This window comes from Pyrus communis, chromosome 4, assembly GCF_041283825.1.
Source record: "Pyrus communis isolate YQ-2024b chromosome 4, ASM4128382v1, whole genome shotgun sequence".
NCBI lineage: Eukaryota > Viridiplantae > Streptophyta > Magnoliopsida > Rosales > Rosaceae > Pyrus > Pyrus communis.
Window position 1 is genome coordinate 15,381,263 of NC_142568.1, and position 17,952 is coordinate 15,399,214.

Here is a 17,952-nt window from a genome sequence, read left to right on the forward strand (position 1 = left end):
ATATCCCTCCTAAACCCTATTTCACGCCCGAGCACGCATAATAAGCTGGCGATGGTGTCTGTAGTAGCAAATGTCCCACAAAATTAGAGAAAAATCTACAAACCATATCTCGAAGGCAGTGGCTTATCTAGACTAATTCAAACTTAATAATCTTACTTAATTCAATACTTACCCTTTACACCCACACACGTATAACTAAGATGCAAATAAAAAATATGTAGTCTATATGAGTTTTCGATTGTATTAAGTTTATATGGTTTATTAATTGTTTTTTATTTTTTTTATTTTTTATTTTTATTTTTTTTATTTTTTATTTTTATTTTTAAGTTTATGTGGTTTATCATGATTTTCATGTATTGATTTAGTGGTTTTTCAAAATTTATCGGAATTCAAATATTTATAGGTTAAAATGTTCATAAAATTAATTTAGGATAGTCTACATAATTTTTTTTTTTAAAGTTAATTTAAAAAAAAATAGCCTTAATTCATTCTTTGATAATCTGAGGCTAAAATTTTAGGCCAGAAGGGTTGGAGTAGAAAAATTGTTTGGGCTAAATATTTTTAGGTTTTAGGTCACCATTGGAGATAGTGTAATAGGCAACTAAATGTAAGCATATGCATTTACAAATTGGTCGTACTAAAAAGCATACCAAAATTGCTTTTGCATATATTTGAACTGATTCTGCAAAAATAGTTGATGCCTGATTGAACTGATTCTGTAAAAATGGTTGAGAACTGATTGAACTGATTTTGCAAAATTGGTTGAGGACAGGTTGAACTGATTATGCAAAAATAGTTGATGACGGGTTAAACTGCTTATTAAAAAATGCTTGAAGAAGGGTTGAACTGATTATGCAAAAATGGTTGAGGACTGGTTGAACTGATTTTGTAAAAATGGTCGATGACTGATTGAACTGATTATGCAAAAAGGTCGAAGACTGATTGAACTGATTATGCAAAAATGGTCGAGGATTGGTTGAACTGGTTATGCAAAAATGGTCGAATAAGGGTTAGGTTGAGCTTATGACACATTAATTTTGTTGGAGTTGTGAGGGTTGGGTTCTATTAACAACCTTAAAGCCTTAGGGGTATATCTGGTATTTTAAACATTGTTTCCATGTTTTTGGACTGAGCTTTAGTTGTTTTTCATATCTTCGTCTCTCCTTGACACGTTTTAAAATTAGTGGAGTTCTTTGAAATATAGTGAAATGTTTTGTCCGTATATCTAAAGCTCCCTAGTAATTACTAATCATCATATAGTGAAAAAAAAAAAGAAGTATATCACGATAGAGTGTGTAATAATGGTATATTGTTTAGTATACACTACTATACAAATAAGATCATTAAAATTTATTATTTATAACAATATCTTAAATTCTAAAATGTTTTGGGTACATAACGGCACTGGCAACGATGAAAATTTTGATAATTAGACTTTAGTTTTGCTTATTTTGTTGCCAGGTTTAGCTAGAGTTCTTTGAGTGGCAACTTGAAGTCCTATTTCCACTCCATCACATAGAAGAAACTAGATAAAACTATCAAAAAAAAAAAAAAAACTATCGTTTTTAGTTTTTCTTATTTGATTTAGTTGGATTTAGGCCTAAACAAACAAAAATACCATTAGTCTTCTTCCAATATATTCAAATTCAATTTGAGTTGAGTATGTGTGTGTGTGTCTATATATATATATATATATATGTAGACATGTAAATTTCATTGCATGCAAATGATGCATCACAAAGCTTCATGTGGCATATGACTCCTCACAAATGGACAAGTCATCAATGACATGTGGTACAAATCAAGCAAATGAAGCTCAAAAACATTCCTAAAATGCGGCAAAGGAGAAGAAATCTCCTTAAAATCGGCAAGGGGCCCAAATTGCTCCCAAAACCGGAAAGAAAGCTAAAACATCTTCACAAAACAAGCAAGAATTGAAGATTGCTTGCAAAATAGGTAAGAAAGCCCTATAGATTTCGGCCAAGCAAGGGAAAGTGGCTAAAATTAAGACACAAAACATGCCTAAATTCTCCCATGGACGAATCAAGACGCAAATAAAAGCCAAATCCATCCAAAGGCAAGCTTTGAGAAGTCTAGAAATACAAGGTCCTCAGACAAGCATAAATGTCAACAATTTCTACATTAAAAGGCCGAAATTCACACAAAAGGAGAAATTCTGCCAAATCTTTGAAGACTAATATGTTGTCAAAGCTCTCTTCGAAGAATGTACGACCAAAGCCGAAGCTTTCTTTCGACCAAAGCCGAAGCATTCCCTTGAAGAATCAATAAGCACTCGTGCCGATTCCTTCAACACTTTGTTGCAAGCTCAAAACTTGTAACGACGTTTGTTTCAAGATTAAGTCGCCAAGATCCTTGAATCAACGAAATCCTATATCAACATCACCTTTGTTGTAGCCCTAAACCTGAGGTAAAGATCATCCAAGCGTTGTTTCAAGCTTAAAAACTTGAAGCAATCGTTCATCCGAGATCAAGTCATTGCAACCCTTGGATTAACAACCTACGCATCTACATCAAATTGGAAGATTGAATCAGAGGAAAATTGTAAACAGAGATTGTAACGCTACAAATTCATCAATACAAATCTACTTTGTGCATATGTTCTTGTTTCATTCGTTACAAAATTTTCATGTTTGCAAATTTGGCACGCCTAGTGGGACCTCTCAGCCTCTCATATCTGTCTTCAAATCCACAAGAAACACACATGTCATCAAGAAAGGATCAAGTTGTTCCCGCAACCAACGCGAAGAACAAAAACATCATTGCCGCAAGTGGTGGCACTTTGGGCGTCACAACTCGAAGCAAGGCAAAAGCTCTCTCTGCCGTGCCTTCCAACCTTACATCAACTTTGCCGAATGAGCAAGAGCACCTGAGGCACAAGCTCGTGATCACCTTGGCCTCGCTAAGGGCACCAAGGGAAGAAAGCCCGAGGCGGTACTCCGAGTTGTTGACTTTCGATGCCGACTTAAGCAGCAGCTTGTATCCTGTAGGCATGCAAGTCATGACTACTGGTGTGACTTCAATTGAAGAGCAGTTGGCATAAATGAGCGAAGCAATCACAAGGTTGACAAAGACTGTGGAGGAAAAAGACTTGCAAATTGTTACACTTGTCAACCGTCTGGAGGCGTAGCACAATGAGAAAGCTAACCCAAAGGTTGATCCACCAAAGGAGGAAACTGACGAAAAGGAGGAGCCTCTGGTGGAGAAAGCCGAATAGAAGCTGGAGGTGGACTGAGCTACCACGCTCATGGGATCTCTCTATCCAACAACTGCAAGAAATGATCACAAGCACCATAAAGGCGCAGTACGAAGGGAGTTCACATGATTCCGTGCTATACTCAAAACCCTATGTAGACATGTAAAATTCATTGCATACAAATGATGCATCACAAAACTCCACGTGGCATATAACTCATCACAAATGGACAAGTCATCAACGACATGTGGTACAAATCAAGCAAAGAAAGTCTAAAACATTCCCAAAATTTGGCAGAAAGGAGAAAATCCCCCTTAAAATCGCCAAGGGGCCCAAAATCTCTCAAAACTGGAAAGAAAGCTAAAACATCTCCACAAAATAAGCAAGAATTGAAGATTGCTCACAAATAGGCAACAAGGCCTATAAATTTCGACTAATATGAGGAAGGTGGCTGAAATTAAGACACAAAATATGCCTAATTCTCCCATAGACGAATCAAGACACAAATTAAGGCCAAATCAATCCAAAGGTATGGATTTGGAAGTCTATATATACAAGGATCCAAGACACACTAAGGGGTCGAAAATTACATATTGAGAAGAAGCTCTGCACAAATCTTTGAAGACTAATACGTTGTCAAAGCTCTCTTCAAAAAACATATAACCAAAGCCGAAGCTTTCTTTCGACAAAAGCCAAAACACTCCCCTTGAAGAATCAATAAGCACTTGTGCCAACTCCTTCAAGACTGGCATATGACTCATCACAAATGGACGAGTCATCAATGACATGTGGCACAAATCAAGCAAAGAAAGCTCAAAAGCATTCCTAACATGTGGCAAATGGGAAGAAATCTCCTTAAAATCAGAAAAGGACCCAAATTACTCCCAAAACCGGAAAGAAAGCTAAAACATCTTCACAAAACAAGCAAGAATTGAAGATTGCTCACAAAATAGGCAAGAAAGCCCTATAGATTTCGGCCAAGCAAGGGAAAGTGGCTGAAATTAAGACACAAAACATGCCTAAATTCTCCTATGGATGAATCAAGATACAAATAAAAGACAAATCCATCCAAATGCAAGCTTTGAGAAGTCTATAAATACAAGGTCCTCAGACAAGCATAAAGGTCAACAATTTCTACTTTAAAAGACCGAAATTCTCACAAAAAGAGAACCCTTGCCCAATCTTTGAAGACTAATACGCTGCCAAAGCTCTCTTTGAAGAACGTATAACCAAAGCCGAAGCATTCCCTTGAAGAATCAACAAGCACTTGTGCTGATTCCTTCAAGACTTTGTTGCAAGCTCAAAACTTGTAACGACGTTCGTTTCAAGATCAAATCTCCAAGACCCTTAAATCAACGAAATCCTACATCAACATCACCTTTACATCAAATTGGAAGACTGAATCAGAGGAAAGTTGTAAACAGAGACTATAGCCCTACAAATTCATTAATACAAATCTACTTTGTACACGTGTTCTCGTTTCATTCATTACGGAATTTTCATGTTTACAATATATATATATATATATATATATATATATATATATATATACATACTTATATATGTTATAAACTTTATTATTTGTCAAGCTTGAATTACTGAATCGGGTTCAAGCCTATCTTATAAAAGTTTCGAGGAGCTTTACGAGCCAAACATACCAATGCTTCTTTTTTAATTGAGCCAAACTAGGCTTTGCTTGGTTTTCTCACTAGTCGAGATTTGACGAGCCAAATTTAGTGCAAGTTCAAACTAGTTCGAGCCGATTTACAGCCCTAAGTGTAAACTTACTAAACTTAATCTGATTTGGTCCTATATATTGTAAACTTATTCTTACAGTGCAATTTTTTTTTTGTCAAAGAGAAGAATATTATTAGATACAAATATAAATGTTTACATCAAGAGCCAAAGCATTAAACAACCACTCTGGTTCAAAGCAATCCCACAAGTGTGAACCCCCTATACGCGTGACATAATTCGCCACCAAATGTGCAACCCCATTACAAAGCACGAGAAATAAAGAGAAATTCAATAGAACTCAATTGCTGTTTGAGATGACCAATGTCCCATAACACAACTTCAATGCTAGCATCCGGTAATAAAAGACCATTTAACATATCCACGAGCATCTTCGAATCAGTTTCAATCTGAACGATCGCATAACCTCTCTCCATACAAGCCAACAAAGCCCTCATCCCTGCTTCCGCTTCTGCCACCAAGCTAGACTCACACAAAACATTCCCCATACCTCCAACTCCTTGAAAAATCCTTTCAAAATCTCTAGCAACCCACCCAAATCAACCCTTCCTCGTTTGAGTGTACCAAGCTCCATCACAATTAACCTTAATTGTTCGAAATGGAGTAATTATCTATAAATTTAGTATTTTGCAAAATTCGATTTTTAAGTAACTGATCTCATCTTCGTTCCCAAATCCGAGTTTCACTAATCCAAAGTTGTTAGAATCTAGATTTTTACAACAATATCTTACACAATTATCTCTTCTCAAAATTTGAAATATTTTTATTCCTAAACCATTCAGAACTACTTCCTACTATCTCTGAGTCTGTTATATTCCTTGAGAAAGACGTTTAAAAAAACAAAACCCTTGTTTTCCTTCTTCTCTTGTCTTCCTCAATTTTCCTCCGCCTTGCATTCTCTCCACGTTTTTTCGCCACACTTCTTCTTTGTCTCCACCAAAAATTGCAGAATAAACCGCCATGGCAAAAACCCCGACAAAAACAGCTACAAAAGAAACAGTGAAATCCTCAGAGAAAACCCCCACAAAACCCCCTAAAGTTGATGAAGAAGACGACGATTTCCTAAAACTTTCACTCTCAACAGGCCACAATCCACCAACGCCTACAAACCCCCACCAGCCTCCTCCACCTACAAACTTCCACCAGCCTCCTCTTTTGGTAACAACACCATCACAACCCTTGACTCTCTTTGCACAAGCCGTCCCACAAGCGCCACCGCCGCCACTTATCCAATATCATCTCTCACATCTCCCACACAACCCTCCTTCCGCCTCCCACCACGAAACCTCCGGCCCATCCCGCCCTACCCGTGCCAGAAGATCCCCTGTCCAAACCCTCAAGCAAGGCAAGTCAGAAGACATTCCAGCTCCATTCCCTTGGGCCATAACGAAACGTGCCACAGTCCACAACCTCGATTATCTCCTCTCCAACGGCATGAACACAATCAACGGCCTCATGCAGTGCAAGAAATGCGACCAAAGCTACGAAATCCATTACAATTTGCGCCAAAAATTCAAGGAGATTGCGGGCTACGTATCGAAACACAAATGCAACATGCATGACAGGGCACCAGCTGATTGGATGAATCCCACCTTGCCCAATTGCAAGTTTTGTGATCAGAACAACTGTATGAAGCCAGTGATTTCGAAGAAGCGTTCGATCAATTGGTTGTTTTTGCTGCTGGGGCAAATGCTTGGGTGCTGCAAGCTTTCTGAGTTGAAGTATTTCTGTAAGCACACGAAGAATCACAGGACCGGCGCTAAAGATCGAGTCTTGTATCTCACTTATTTGGGACTTTGCAAACAGCTTGATCCCAATGGACCCTTTGAGATTTAAGATTTGTAGGCAGCAATTAATTAGCTTTTTAATTGAGTTTATGGTTTTTATTTAATTTTTAAGATTATGCAACTCTGTTATTGGTGGGATTTGGGTTGCTTGATTTGTAAGCTTTTGTTTGATATCTTCAAGTATTGGTTTTTATCTCTTATTTGTGTTCACAACATGCTCGATTTTATGTTTCAACTAGCCTTTCATTCATAAGCCAAAGAGGAGAAGCATGAATAGGAAATAATTGCAATACTTCAATATTGTCAATTAATTGGGTTTCTCATGACAAAATTGCAATGAGATATGTAGACATCTAACGAAAAGTGTTATGAAATACATGTGGAAGCCCAAACACTGAAAGATGAAGGCTGTGAAAGTTGCAAATCAGAGTAAGTATTATTACTCTACACATGTGCACACAGTGGTCTTTATTTCTCAGCACAATATTACCACATGGTGTGTCCATATATGTATATACAAAAATAAATTTGCAATAGGGTGGAGAAATAAATTAGTTTTAAACTCGAGATCTACATGATTCGAACTTAACATCTTTTACTTACAAGTGAAAATTAGACTGTAATAATAGATGACATGTTATAACGATTTATCCATGCCAATTACAAATGAGTTTCTCTATGAGAGAGCAAGAGGGCTACACCTGAACCTAGAGATGAAAGAAAAATAGGGAGAGTATATACACTATACTTTGTACTCCTATTTTTTTTTTTTTTTTTTTTGAACAAACGATATTATCTACATTAGGGGGCCTTAGCCTCGCAATGAACTAGCAATAATGTGGTTCAAATTCGTCTTTGGTGAGAATTGAATCTAAGACCTCTCACTTATAAGTGGAGGAATACCACTAGACCGTAGTACTAAGTGGCTGTACTTCTATTGTTTTAAATGATGAAATGAACTATTTATGCTCCAAGGACGGCCGTAGGTACTCTCGTCTAACCTAGTAAATATTGTGTTCTATTTATTTTGGTCTCTGTCATATTTAGTCTATGTTACAAACTTGGAACATATATTTATTTCACATAGTATAATATACTATTTTATAACTTTATCAGATGGCTAGAATACTCCTTTTGTATTCAAATAGGAATACAGAACACTATCTTATTTGCTCTACATGAATAGAAACCAGATACAAATGACTTTGCAGAAAAGCTAACAAGAATCGACCAACATTTATACGTTTCAAGTAGTTTCGCTGTGTAAAGAATGATTTTCCTTCATTACTGACTGATTTATGTTACAAATTATACAATTATAATCAACTATATATGGATACAAAATCCATACAAACTATAGGCGGAAAGGAATCGTTGATCAGAAGGTAAGTTACATTGCATTTGAACAAAAACAAAAAGGTGGCACGGATTGGATTCTAAATAATCTGTAGCTCTAGGAAACATCAATGAAAAAAATCGGATTCTAAATAATTTCCTAAGGAAACATCATCTAGTCCTTATATAAATATCATATAGCAGGGATTGGTCTTTCATTCATAACCGAAAAGGAAGAGAAGCATGAATAGTAGGGCAATGGCATATCAAAAGTTTTCACTGGCAGCCTTTTTGGTTTTGCTCCTTCTGGGGTTTGCCTCATGTTCCACATTTACCTACAAACCCTTGAATTTTAGAAAGTTAGCGGAAGGTTACCATCCAACAAGAGAAATCGATTTTCGTATTCTGCCAAAGGGCACACTAATTCCACCAACTGGTCCTAGCGACAGAACATCTTGTAATGAGGATAACAATTTTTGCGAACCTCCTCCTCCTGCTCTTCTGTTGGAAAGGAAAATCAATTTTGGTACTCTGCCAAAGGGTACACTGATTCCACCAAGTGGTCCTAGCAGCAGAACATCTTGTAATGAGAATAACAATTTTTGTGCACCTCCTCCTCCTGCTTGGCGCTCTTAAAAGATGAGTGATTTGTGAGCATTTCGTAGCAACGATACCAGAAACAACAATTACTACTTCAAATGATGTGTCCTATGACATGTTTCCTTATAAGATGTCCATAATTGACACTTACCAATAAATTCAAGTGATATCAATGAATCAATGGATATATATATATATATATATGGCTTATTATATTAACACCGCACTAAGAGGCTCAATCAATACTATCCTTGATAAACAAATCAACTATTATATCGGAATATTCTTCAAACCAAGAGACTGGTTGTGCACTAGTGACTTCGAAGCGCGCCAACGTGTCTACTACTTCGTTAGCTTCTTGTTAGCTCTGCGCACCATCTTTGTCTGTGGAGGAAATGCACAAACTCATTTAACCTACAACATAGTAAACAATCTTAACCAAGGACCGGGGGTGTCGACCAAAGCTCTCTGACAGTCAAGTTAGTGATAAAATATATTAGACTCAAGCACTAGGCAGGAAAATAAGTGTGTGATAATTGCATTACCATAGATAAACCCTAGGAGTGTATTTATACTAGTCGATATAGAGTACTTTTAAGACATGGAATCCGTATTAAACTGGGAGAATTCAAGGATATATAGGAGTATCTATTGCATCCTCTTAGGAGTATGATTATTTGCGACGCATGCCAATTCTTAGATTTTAAAGATTTCAAAAATACAGGAAACCTAACTGATTTCTTATTTGGTCAGGTTTATGTGTCTTGCGAAACACGCATGGTCAATCTTAGCGAAGTCATCAAACTTCGCCCACAACTCTAGAACATGATGATGGTGGCATCGCTGCTCCGTTTGTGCAGCTCCACTGCAGAAGTTGTTGAGTCCATGACCAAACTTCTAAAATATTCATATTCCAAACCGCAATTGTGTATTAGAGGGATATTGCATACATTTATATAGTTCTTTCACACGTATTATATATCTACTGTTCATAGTTTTATGAAGAGGATGGAATACTATTCCTTTTGCATTCAAACAGGAATATACAACACAATCTCATTTGCAGCAGAAACCAAATAAAAATGACATTGCACAAAAGCTAACCAGAATCGACCGAAATAAATAAAACAATGCACTTGCACAACAGCATCATGCATTATTCGGGTGCCACGGCAAAATCTAAATTTTGTTCTTGATGGTGGAAGATCGCCTCCTTTGCAGGACTAGATGGTGTAACTGCAATGTACTTTGGCAACATACCAAAGTACCATTTTCTTGAATTCTCACTACCTTTCCCAGGACTATCGGTTGAGTTGGAGTACCTTCTGATGAAATACCAATCAGGTTTCATTTCTTGATGAATATTCAAGAAGATTACCCGTTGGACTGCTTGTTGATAGCAAATGCAGTAAGGTTAGTGGGATTTGAAGAGCAAGAGGCAAAGCCAAAAATTAGGAAAAGCACCAACTTTAAATCAAAGTATCAAAATTTTACCAAAATAATTACCAAAACATACTAAGAATAAAAATTTATAATATGAAATTTACTCATCAAAATACCCCTAAACTTAGCTTTTTGCTTGTCCTCAGGTAAAATAAAACTAGAAAACAAAAATAAAAAAACTAACAAACTAGAAACTTAACTAAAACTAACTGACAAAAAATTTCACCTTCAAAGTTGCAATCCATAAAACGCGTTAAAAATTAGAACATCTTTTCAAAAGTTCCAACCAATCCCACCACACAGTCTAAGCCATTTAGAATCAATTAGAAAAGAATTCACAAACTTCTTTTGGTGTAAAGTGAACCAACAGAGTTAAAGAGACTCGACTAAAACCCTTATCTCTCGTCCTTCTTTATTTCACACGTACTAACTTTGAATATAGCTATTTTTATTTTTCTTTTTCTTTTTGACTTTTCACTTCTTCTTTTTATTTATATATATATATATTATTTTTTTTCAGTAACAGCAGTGGTCGTGCAATGTCAGTTCCCTTAAGTTTTCTATCCAACCCATGTAATGAGCTTTAGGTCAATGACTCCCAAACCATAAAGGCTTTAGGGCACTAGGTGTAGAACGCCCCTAAGGATTTACTAGCTCGAGCTGAAAAGGCTACGAAACTAATTAACCACCTTGCCCCATGCCAAAACTCTACCGTTTGACGAAAGAATCATTGCTGATTAGGCAAGACTGTCCCGGTTACTAAGTAAAGCCTCGAGTGGAACGATTATTAATTTATAACACTTACTAACTCTATTTTATATAGAACAAAAATTAAAATACACTTAGACAAAAATTAAGTGTTTCAATCTCACTCTCCACAAACCATGTTGGTGTGATGTGCAAATTTCAAAGTACAATTCATGAATTAGTGTCTAAGAAATGACAAATAGAAAAGACTCTATTATGAGATTAATCTTCCTCATGTCCATTTGTTCTAACGTTTAAAATATTCTATGAATATTAACTTAGAAAGAATAAAAATTTTAACTTGACACAAAAATTAAAATCCTAAAATTTTACATTCCCACCTCCAAACTTATTTCACACTTTGTCCTCAAGGTGTGGAAAATAAAATAAAATAGAAAAGACAACAAAATTAAATAAAATTAAATTAAAGACAAAAACGAAACCTGAACCGAACAAAACAAATAAACAAAAGAAAAACCAAACAAAGGTAACAAAATAAATAAATAATTAAAGAAAGGAAAACAACATGCACCTGGTGTGAATAACGACGTGAAAGGATCCAAGGTCTTCAAGAGTCACTCATTGGGCCATGGAAAACCAAGGAAAAACATGAAGAATGGCCCACAGAAGTAGAGACAAAGCAACCCATTTTGCTGCTCACACGCACGACACGCGGAAACACCAGAAACTCTAGCTGTATTTGACCAAGCTTCTGCATCCATTCTCCTTGAGCCCAGAGCCAACGGCTCCCTGTCCCTCCAATTTCAAAATCGTCCTTTCATCTTCAGACACGGAACGCACGCGATTTAGACACGTGGCATGCATCTGTGCAATGGACTCCTTAGGATTCCTCCAACACATGCATCTCATCCTCCCATTTTCATTTCAGAGTATTTTGTTAGAGCAAGCCCAGCGTTGCTGGTTGCTCGGGGGACGGGGGAGAGAAAAGGGGTCCGAGGTTCTGTGGACTGGCTCCAGCGTTGGAGAGTCCGAGTGGAGGTGGAGGCTCGAGTTTCGGGCCCGTGGAGAATTGCCAGCCCGAGAGCCTGAAGCCCTGTGACGCCAGTGCTGACGTCAGGTTGGTGTCAGACTTTTTTTAATTTTTTTTCTGTCAGGCGCGTGCACCCCACTCGCGCGTGGGGGCGCGTTACCGACACAAAATCAGAAAAAAAAATTGCTTTTTCAGTTACTGTTGGGAAGCCAAGTGGCTTCCCACGGTCCGTTCGATCTCAACGGATCTAACACCTCATCGACAGTTGATAAAGGTTGAGGTTGTAAAATATCACTACGTACCTTATCAAATATTTCATCCAAACCTACCAGGAAGGCATACACACGGTCCAATTAGATTTCTTCTCGGAGTGTTTAAATCAATGATACATTCCATCTTGATTGCCCGGCATTGATCCAACTTTTGCCAAACAGATTTGAGATCAACATAGTATACACCAATAGGACGTCCCTCATGAGAAAGTCGGAACAATTTCACCTTCAACTCATAAATCTATGAAATATCAAACCCATCATAACACGTGCGAGCAACCTCTTCCCATACTTCTTTAGTAATGCAAAGGTGGATGAAAAAACCTGTGATAGTAGGATCCATAGAGTTGATCAGCCGCCACCCATTCACTATTGCATTCCCCGTCTCCTATGTTTCATATTTGGTACTGCCTTCACTAGGTTCCTTGATGCTTCCAGTCACAAACATTTTTTTACCACGTCCAGCAATATGCATCTCCAAGACCTTGGACCAAAGAGTGCAGTTTGATCCATTAAGTGTCACGGTATTAGGTAAGGCTGAAGCATTATTTTGAATAACTACTGAACTTAAAACTGAGTTGTTGGTTGGACCTTGTGCACCACCCTCCAACTTCAGTGTCGGGTTTTCTTCAACACTCGCCATCTTGACCCACGAACACCATGTAGTAGCACGGTAGGAAGCAAGAACAGCCTATGCAACCTCTTCACGATACACGACTAGAGCAGGTATGTCTCCTGCAAAAAGATCATAGCAGTAGCAGCGGAAAAAATATTTTTTACAGTTAGGGTTACGGCAAACCAGGCTTGGATGCCAAATAGAACTTTTATGGCTTAATTTTCATTTTATTACATAATCAAAGATATATTCATACAAAGTCCTTGTACTACAAGGAAACAAGAAAGGACACAAAAGATATACTTCCTAATAAAGGACACCTAATATTCACATAATCTATACGTACCCTTTTTACAAAATAACGCACGTTTACATATATTGCATATTACTCATTGTGTCCTAACTTAGTTTAGGACATTACTTCCATACCATAGATCATATCAACTCATTCATAGGATATTATCTCCAGAATATAAAGTCAAACTCATGAATGAATAAATCTTGCCCTATTGTTGGGATTGGTCAGTGGAAAAGGTGTGTGGGTGTTGTGGATGGACTACAATAAGGATGGTGTGAGGTGAAACAGACTATGACTCTGCCCATTTTCCAAGTGTCGTTCCTGGGATGTGGCCACATCACTGTCCTGCTTCGTTCTATTTAGGAGCCTCTTGGCGTGACCATTTGTTTGCATTTTTTTTTTTTAACAATTTAGTGGTGTTTCTCTCCTTGTGTCTTACCTTTGATTGAGAAAATTGGGAGTGGTTAGGGTTAAGAGAGAGCATTTTTTTGGTAGTTTGGATTTTCATATTTACAACTGGCTTACAGTTATTAATGTAACCATTTGTATGAATTGACGATATAGACATTTGGTTTGTTCGGATCAAGTTTGTCGTTTTCATGATGACTTATTTACAAGTAACTCTAAATTTGCCCAGATCTTGACTTGTCAGCGTCCGAAATAGCCACAATTTGCTACGTTTTTGACATTGAATTGTTGTCCTCAAAAATGGCCAAATTGAGTCTACTCAACTAAGAGATCTATGGACTTACCTAAGAGATCAATTTGTCAACATTGTGGCCATAAAAATTTTCAAACAACATTGAATATCTCAACTTGCCTAAAAGATAAAACTGTTAGCGTTGAAAATTACTAAAATTTGGTTTATTTTGCAACAACACATCTTTATATTTGTCTAAATAATTAATTTATCAACGTCAAAAATGGCAAAAACTTGATCTACTTCTCCAACAACAGCACATCTCTCTACTTACCTAAAAGATCAATTTGTCGGGTTTGAAGATGGTTAAAATTTGATACACTTCTCTGACAACAACGTATCTTTGTACTTACCTAAATGATACAATTTTGTCGGCGTAAAAAAAAATGGCAAAAACCTAATCTACTTCTCTAACAACAATGTTTCTCTCTACTTAACTAAAATGATCAATTTGTCTACATCTAAAATTGCTAAAATTTGATTCACTTCTATGACAAAACGCATCTTTGTACTTGCCTAAATGATCAATTTTGTTGGCGTTGAAAATGGCAAAAACCTTATCTACTTCTCTAACAATAGCGTGCCTCTCTACTTACCTAAAAATATCAATTTGTTAGTGTCAAAATGGCTAAAATTATTCGCTACTCTTACTTTGTACTTACCTAAAAGATCAATTTGTCAGCCTAAAAATGATTGAAATTTGGTATACTTTCACCACAACGTATCTTTTATCATCCCTGTATTAGTGATCAAGATTTATGTGATATGGAATAATGTCAAATCACATATAGAAATATATGATCCCTGTAATGCTTCTCATGTTGAAGCAAATCTTACAAACATAGCTTCATCCAGTTATTCTGGCTAAAGATTTCCTAGATGGATCTTCAAGTGGCTTCGAGGGTATCTCCTTTCGTAGAACAGTTAGCATAAGGCCATACATGGGTATCTTCATACTCATACTTATCAACCTATGTATCACACTATCGGGCCCTACGAAGTAGTGAAGGCTTTGAAGTGAAATCAAAGTTCATATTTATAAACATAAGATACCTTTGAGTCTCAGATTTGAGAACTATTTGCGTACTATAACCTAAAGCTTTGTAAAGTTTGACATGTGGTTAGCATCCATACGTTTAAGATTCTTGAGCAGTTAGTGTTCAATAAACTTCTTGAACAGACAAGCACCTATGGATCCCCCACGTGTCCAACATGTGTCGCACAAGACCATGCTAACCTTAATACAGCATTTTTGGATAGTCAATGTTCATTTGACTTTCAAATGGCTAGGAAATGTTTTTAGGACATTGCTTCCGTACCTGAAATCCTATCAACTCATTCATAGTATATTATCTCCAGACTATAAATTCAAACTCATGAATGAATAAATCTTGCCCTAATATTAGTTATATAGAATGTGATGAGTGCAACCTTTATCAGTGGCTAAGGGGGTGGGTATGCCTTTACCTACACTGTTAGCCGCTCATATCTCTTTACCCACTTCATTTTGTACACTTTTAATATATTGGAGCATCTTCAATGTGATGATACAAATTTGAGATGCCCAAATTATATTACTTCCCATTTTATTACATTTCTCCAAGGTGTAGATAGGAGTTCTACGCCAATAGCAGAGATGCAACTTAAAGATCCAATTCCATTTCTCTCTTTGATTGGCAAGATCAGCACCACCAAAGGATGTCAAAGAAAGATGTAAATTTAGGTTTTTTGTTTACATTTTCTAGCCAAGATGGATATTTACATCTCTCCGTTGGAGTTTTCCGGCCACCCAAAAACATAAAATGCACATTTCAAGACATTTTGCATCTTCCATTATATTTTTCTTTAGTTACTTGACAAAAATAAATAAATACCTATATATGGGCACATAGTGCATTCATATATACATCAGAGATTCTAAAACTGATGCATTCATTTTAGTGCAGTTAGTGCATTCACATATATCAGAGCAGTCATATATATCAGAGATGCTAAAATTGATGCATTCATTTTTATTGATAATGTCTCAAACGTCTAACATAATATATTATGTTACAAAATAGTAGGAGTTGTCTTGTAGCATAAAAAAGTTTAATTGTCTGATACTTATGTCTCAGGTGGACCTGCATTATGTCTTTTCCAAGGAGCAGATGGTGGGATTATAGTACCCTTCGGCTTCATAACAAAATGAAATTCTCCCGATGATATTTTGGGAAAAGGGGTTGGACTCACTCCAACTCCATGCTCTGTAGCAGCTGCACCAGATGGTTGAACTGGAGGGTCTTTTGATATTTCACCAAAACTTGATGGAAATGGATCAGGTGGAGGGTAACCCTTGCTAGGACCAGATGGTGGGATTGGTAAGCCGTTCGATGGGATGTGTCTAGGTATAGCCCATCTTCCAAGCAACTGATTGTGCTTCTCTTTGGTGCCGCCTGAGGACGAAGAGGCAAAGCCTACGGCTAGCAAAAGGAGCAAGGCCAGTGAGAGTCCCAGGATATGCTTCTCTTTCATTCTCTTTGTTTTTGTTGTTTCTGAAAGAAAGTTATGCTATATTGTTGTGACTTATACGGTTTTTTAGCTATTTATTAGCACGTTGAATCCATGTTAGATTTGTGGTATATAAATTTGTATTCTGTTGTATTTGGTCTATATATTCATATGAAGGCAATAAAAATTTTTCCTTTTGAGGTTTACCAACTAGGGAATTTCACCAACCATATCCAACTTATGGAAGGATTGGAGGAAATATTGCAACCAACTAGCTTTTAATTTATTTATACCAGATTCGACTCACTTGAATTTGCAGCGTATAAGAAATAATATAACTAACTAGCCTTTAGTTTATTGGTACAAGCTTCAACTCACTTGAATTTCAACGTATATAAGAAAATTTTATAACAAATTAGTCTTTATTTTTCCTGCCAAGTTCACATCATCAATCGACAACATCACCACAAATGACAATATTAAATTCTGGTGGCCAGCGGTAAATACGGCATAGCATTTTTGCTTTCGTTGGTATAGCAGTTCACATTAGTCTGTGCTGAGCATTCACATGTCATAGAAGTTTCGAGTGAGAGCTACCACTCAAGCAGTGGCAAGACAAGGATCTGCAAGTCTCCGGCTATAAGTAGTCGTATTTGATTGCAATAGGTATCAGATTCGACTCACATGGATCTATAGAAACTCGATACCAGCCATCCCATTTATTCATCTTCTCATGAAACTACAATTTCAAGTCTTCATTTACATATTCTATTTAAACTTGTCGACAAAAAAATCGAACAGAAGAAAAACTTCAGTTGACATTCTTGGCCTTCTACACTACATAACCACTACCACTACCTCTGCTACTAGCTCATCTATCAACTTCCTCTCTACTTCCCTACCTATGACGTCTATTTCATCTCCAAAATCCATCCACTGCGAGTCCCGTTGCAGCTCTTTCTCCAGATTGTCCTCAATCGTATTCTCTTCTTGGCTTGCTAGCAACTTGCGCAGAACATCTTCAAGTGCACTTTTATTAATCCACTTGGTGTTGAATTTTTTTTTTTTTTTTTTTTTTTTTTTTTAGATCAACGGCCCGGGATCCTCACTTTAACGACACCAATATTGCTCCCAACTTTACCACATGCCCAATCTGTCAAGTGTAGAGTTTTACCACACAAGGTCTTAGTATTAGTTAGAGTCGGGTAATCCTATTTAAAGTCATTACTTTTCTTTACCCCCACCAATGTGGGACTACTAACATACCCCCTCTCATGTAACCTCATTTAGTAGTTCACACGTGGAGATCCACACATTGGCAATTGAAATTCAGAGATCGACTCTATATGACGTCTATTTCATCTCCAAAATCCATCCACTGCGAGTCCCGTTGCAGCTCTTTCTCCAGATTGTCCTCAATCGTATTCTCTTCTTGGCTTGCTAGCAACTTGCGCAGAACATCTTCAAGTGCACTTTTATTAATCCACTTGGTGTTGAATTTTTTTTTTTTTTTTTTTTTTTTAGATCAACGGCCCGGGATCCTCACTTTAACGACACCAATATTGCTTCCAACTTTACCACATGCCCAATCTGTCAAGTGTAGAGTTTTACCACACAAGGTCTTAGTATTAGTTAGAGTCGGGTAATCCTATTTAAAGTCATTACTTTTCTTTACCCCCACCAATGTGGGACTACTAACATACC

General features: G+C 37.0%; 1 protein-coding gene across 1 annotated transcript; it reads left to right on the forward strand.

Moving 5' to 3' along the window:
• The first annotated feature begins 5,779 nt into the window (after positions 1 to 5,779).
• On the forward strand, positions 5,780 to 6,889 carry LOC137722020 (uncharacterized). Its single transcript, XM_068461026.2, has one exon. The coding sequence runs from the start codon at positions 5,930 to 5,932 to the stop codon at positions 6,803 to 6,805; it is 876 nt and encodes a 291-aa protein (XP_068317127.2). The 5' UTR covers positions 5,780 to 5,929; the 3' UTR covers positions 6,806 to 6,889.
• Positions 6,890 to 17,952: the final 11,063 nt, after the last annotated feature.

Excerpts from the sequence above, each read along its gene's own strand:
- LOC137722020 (XM_068461026.2), top strand. The coding sequence starts at position 5,930 with ATGGCAAAAACCCCGACAAAAACAGCTACAAAAGAAACAGTGAAATCC.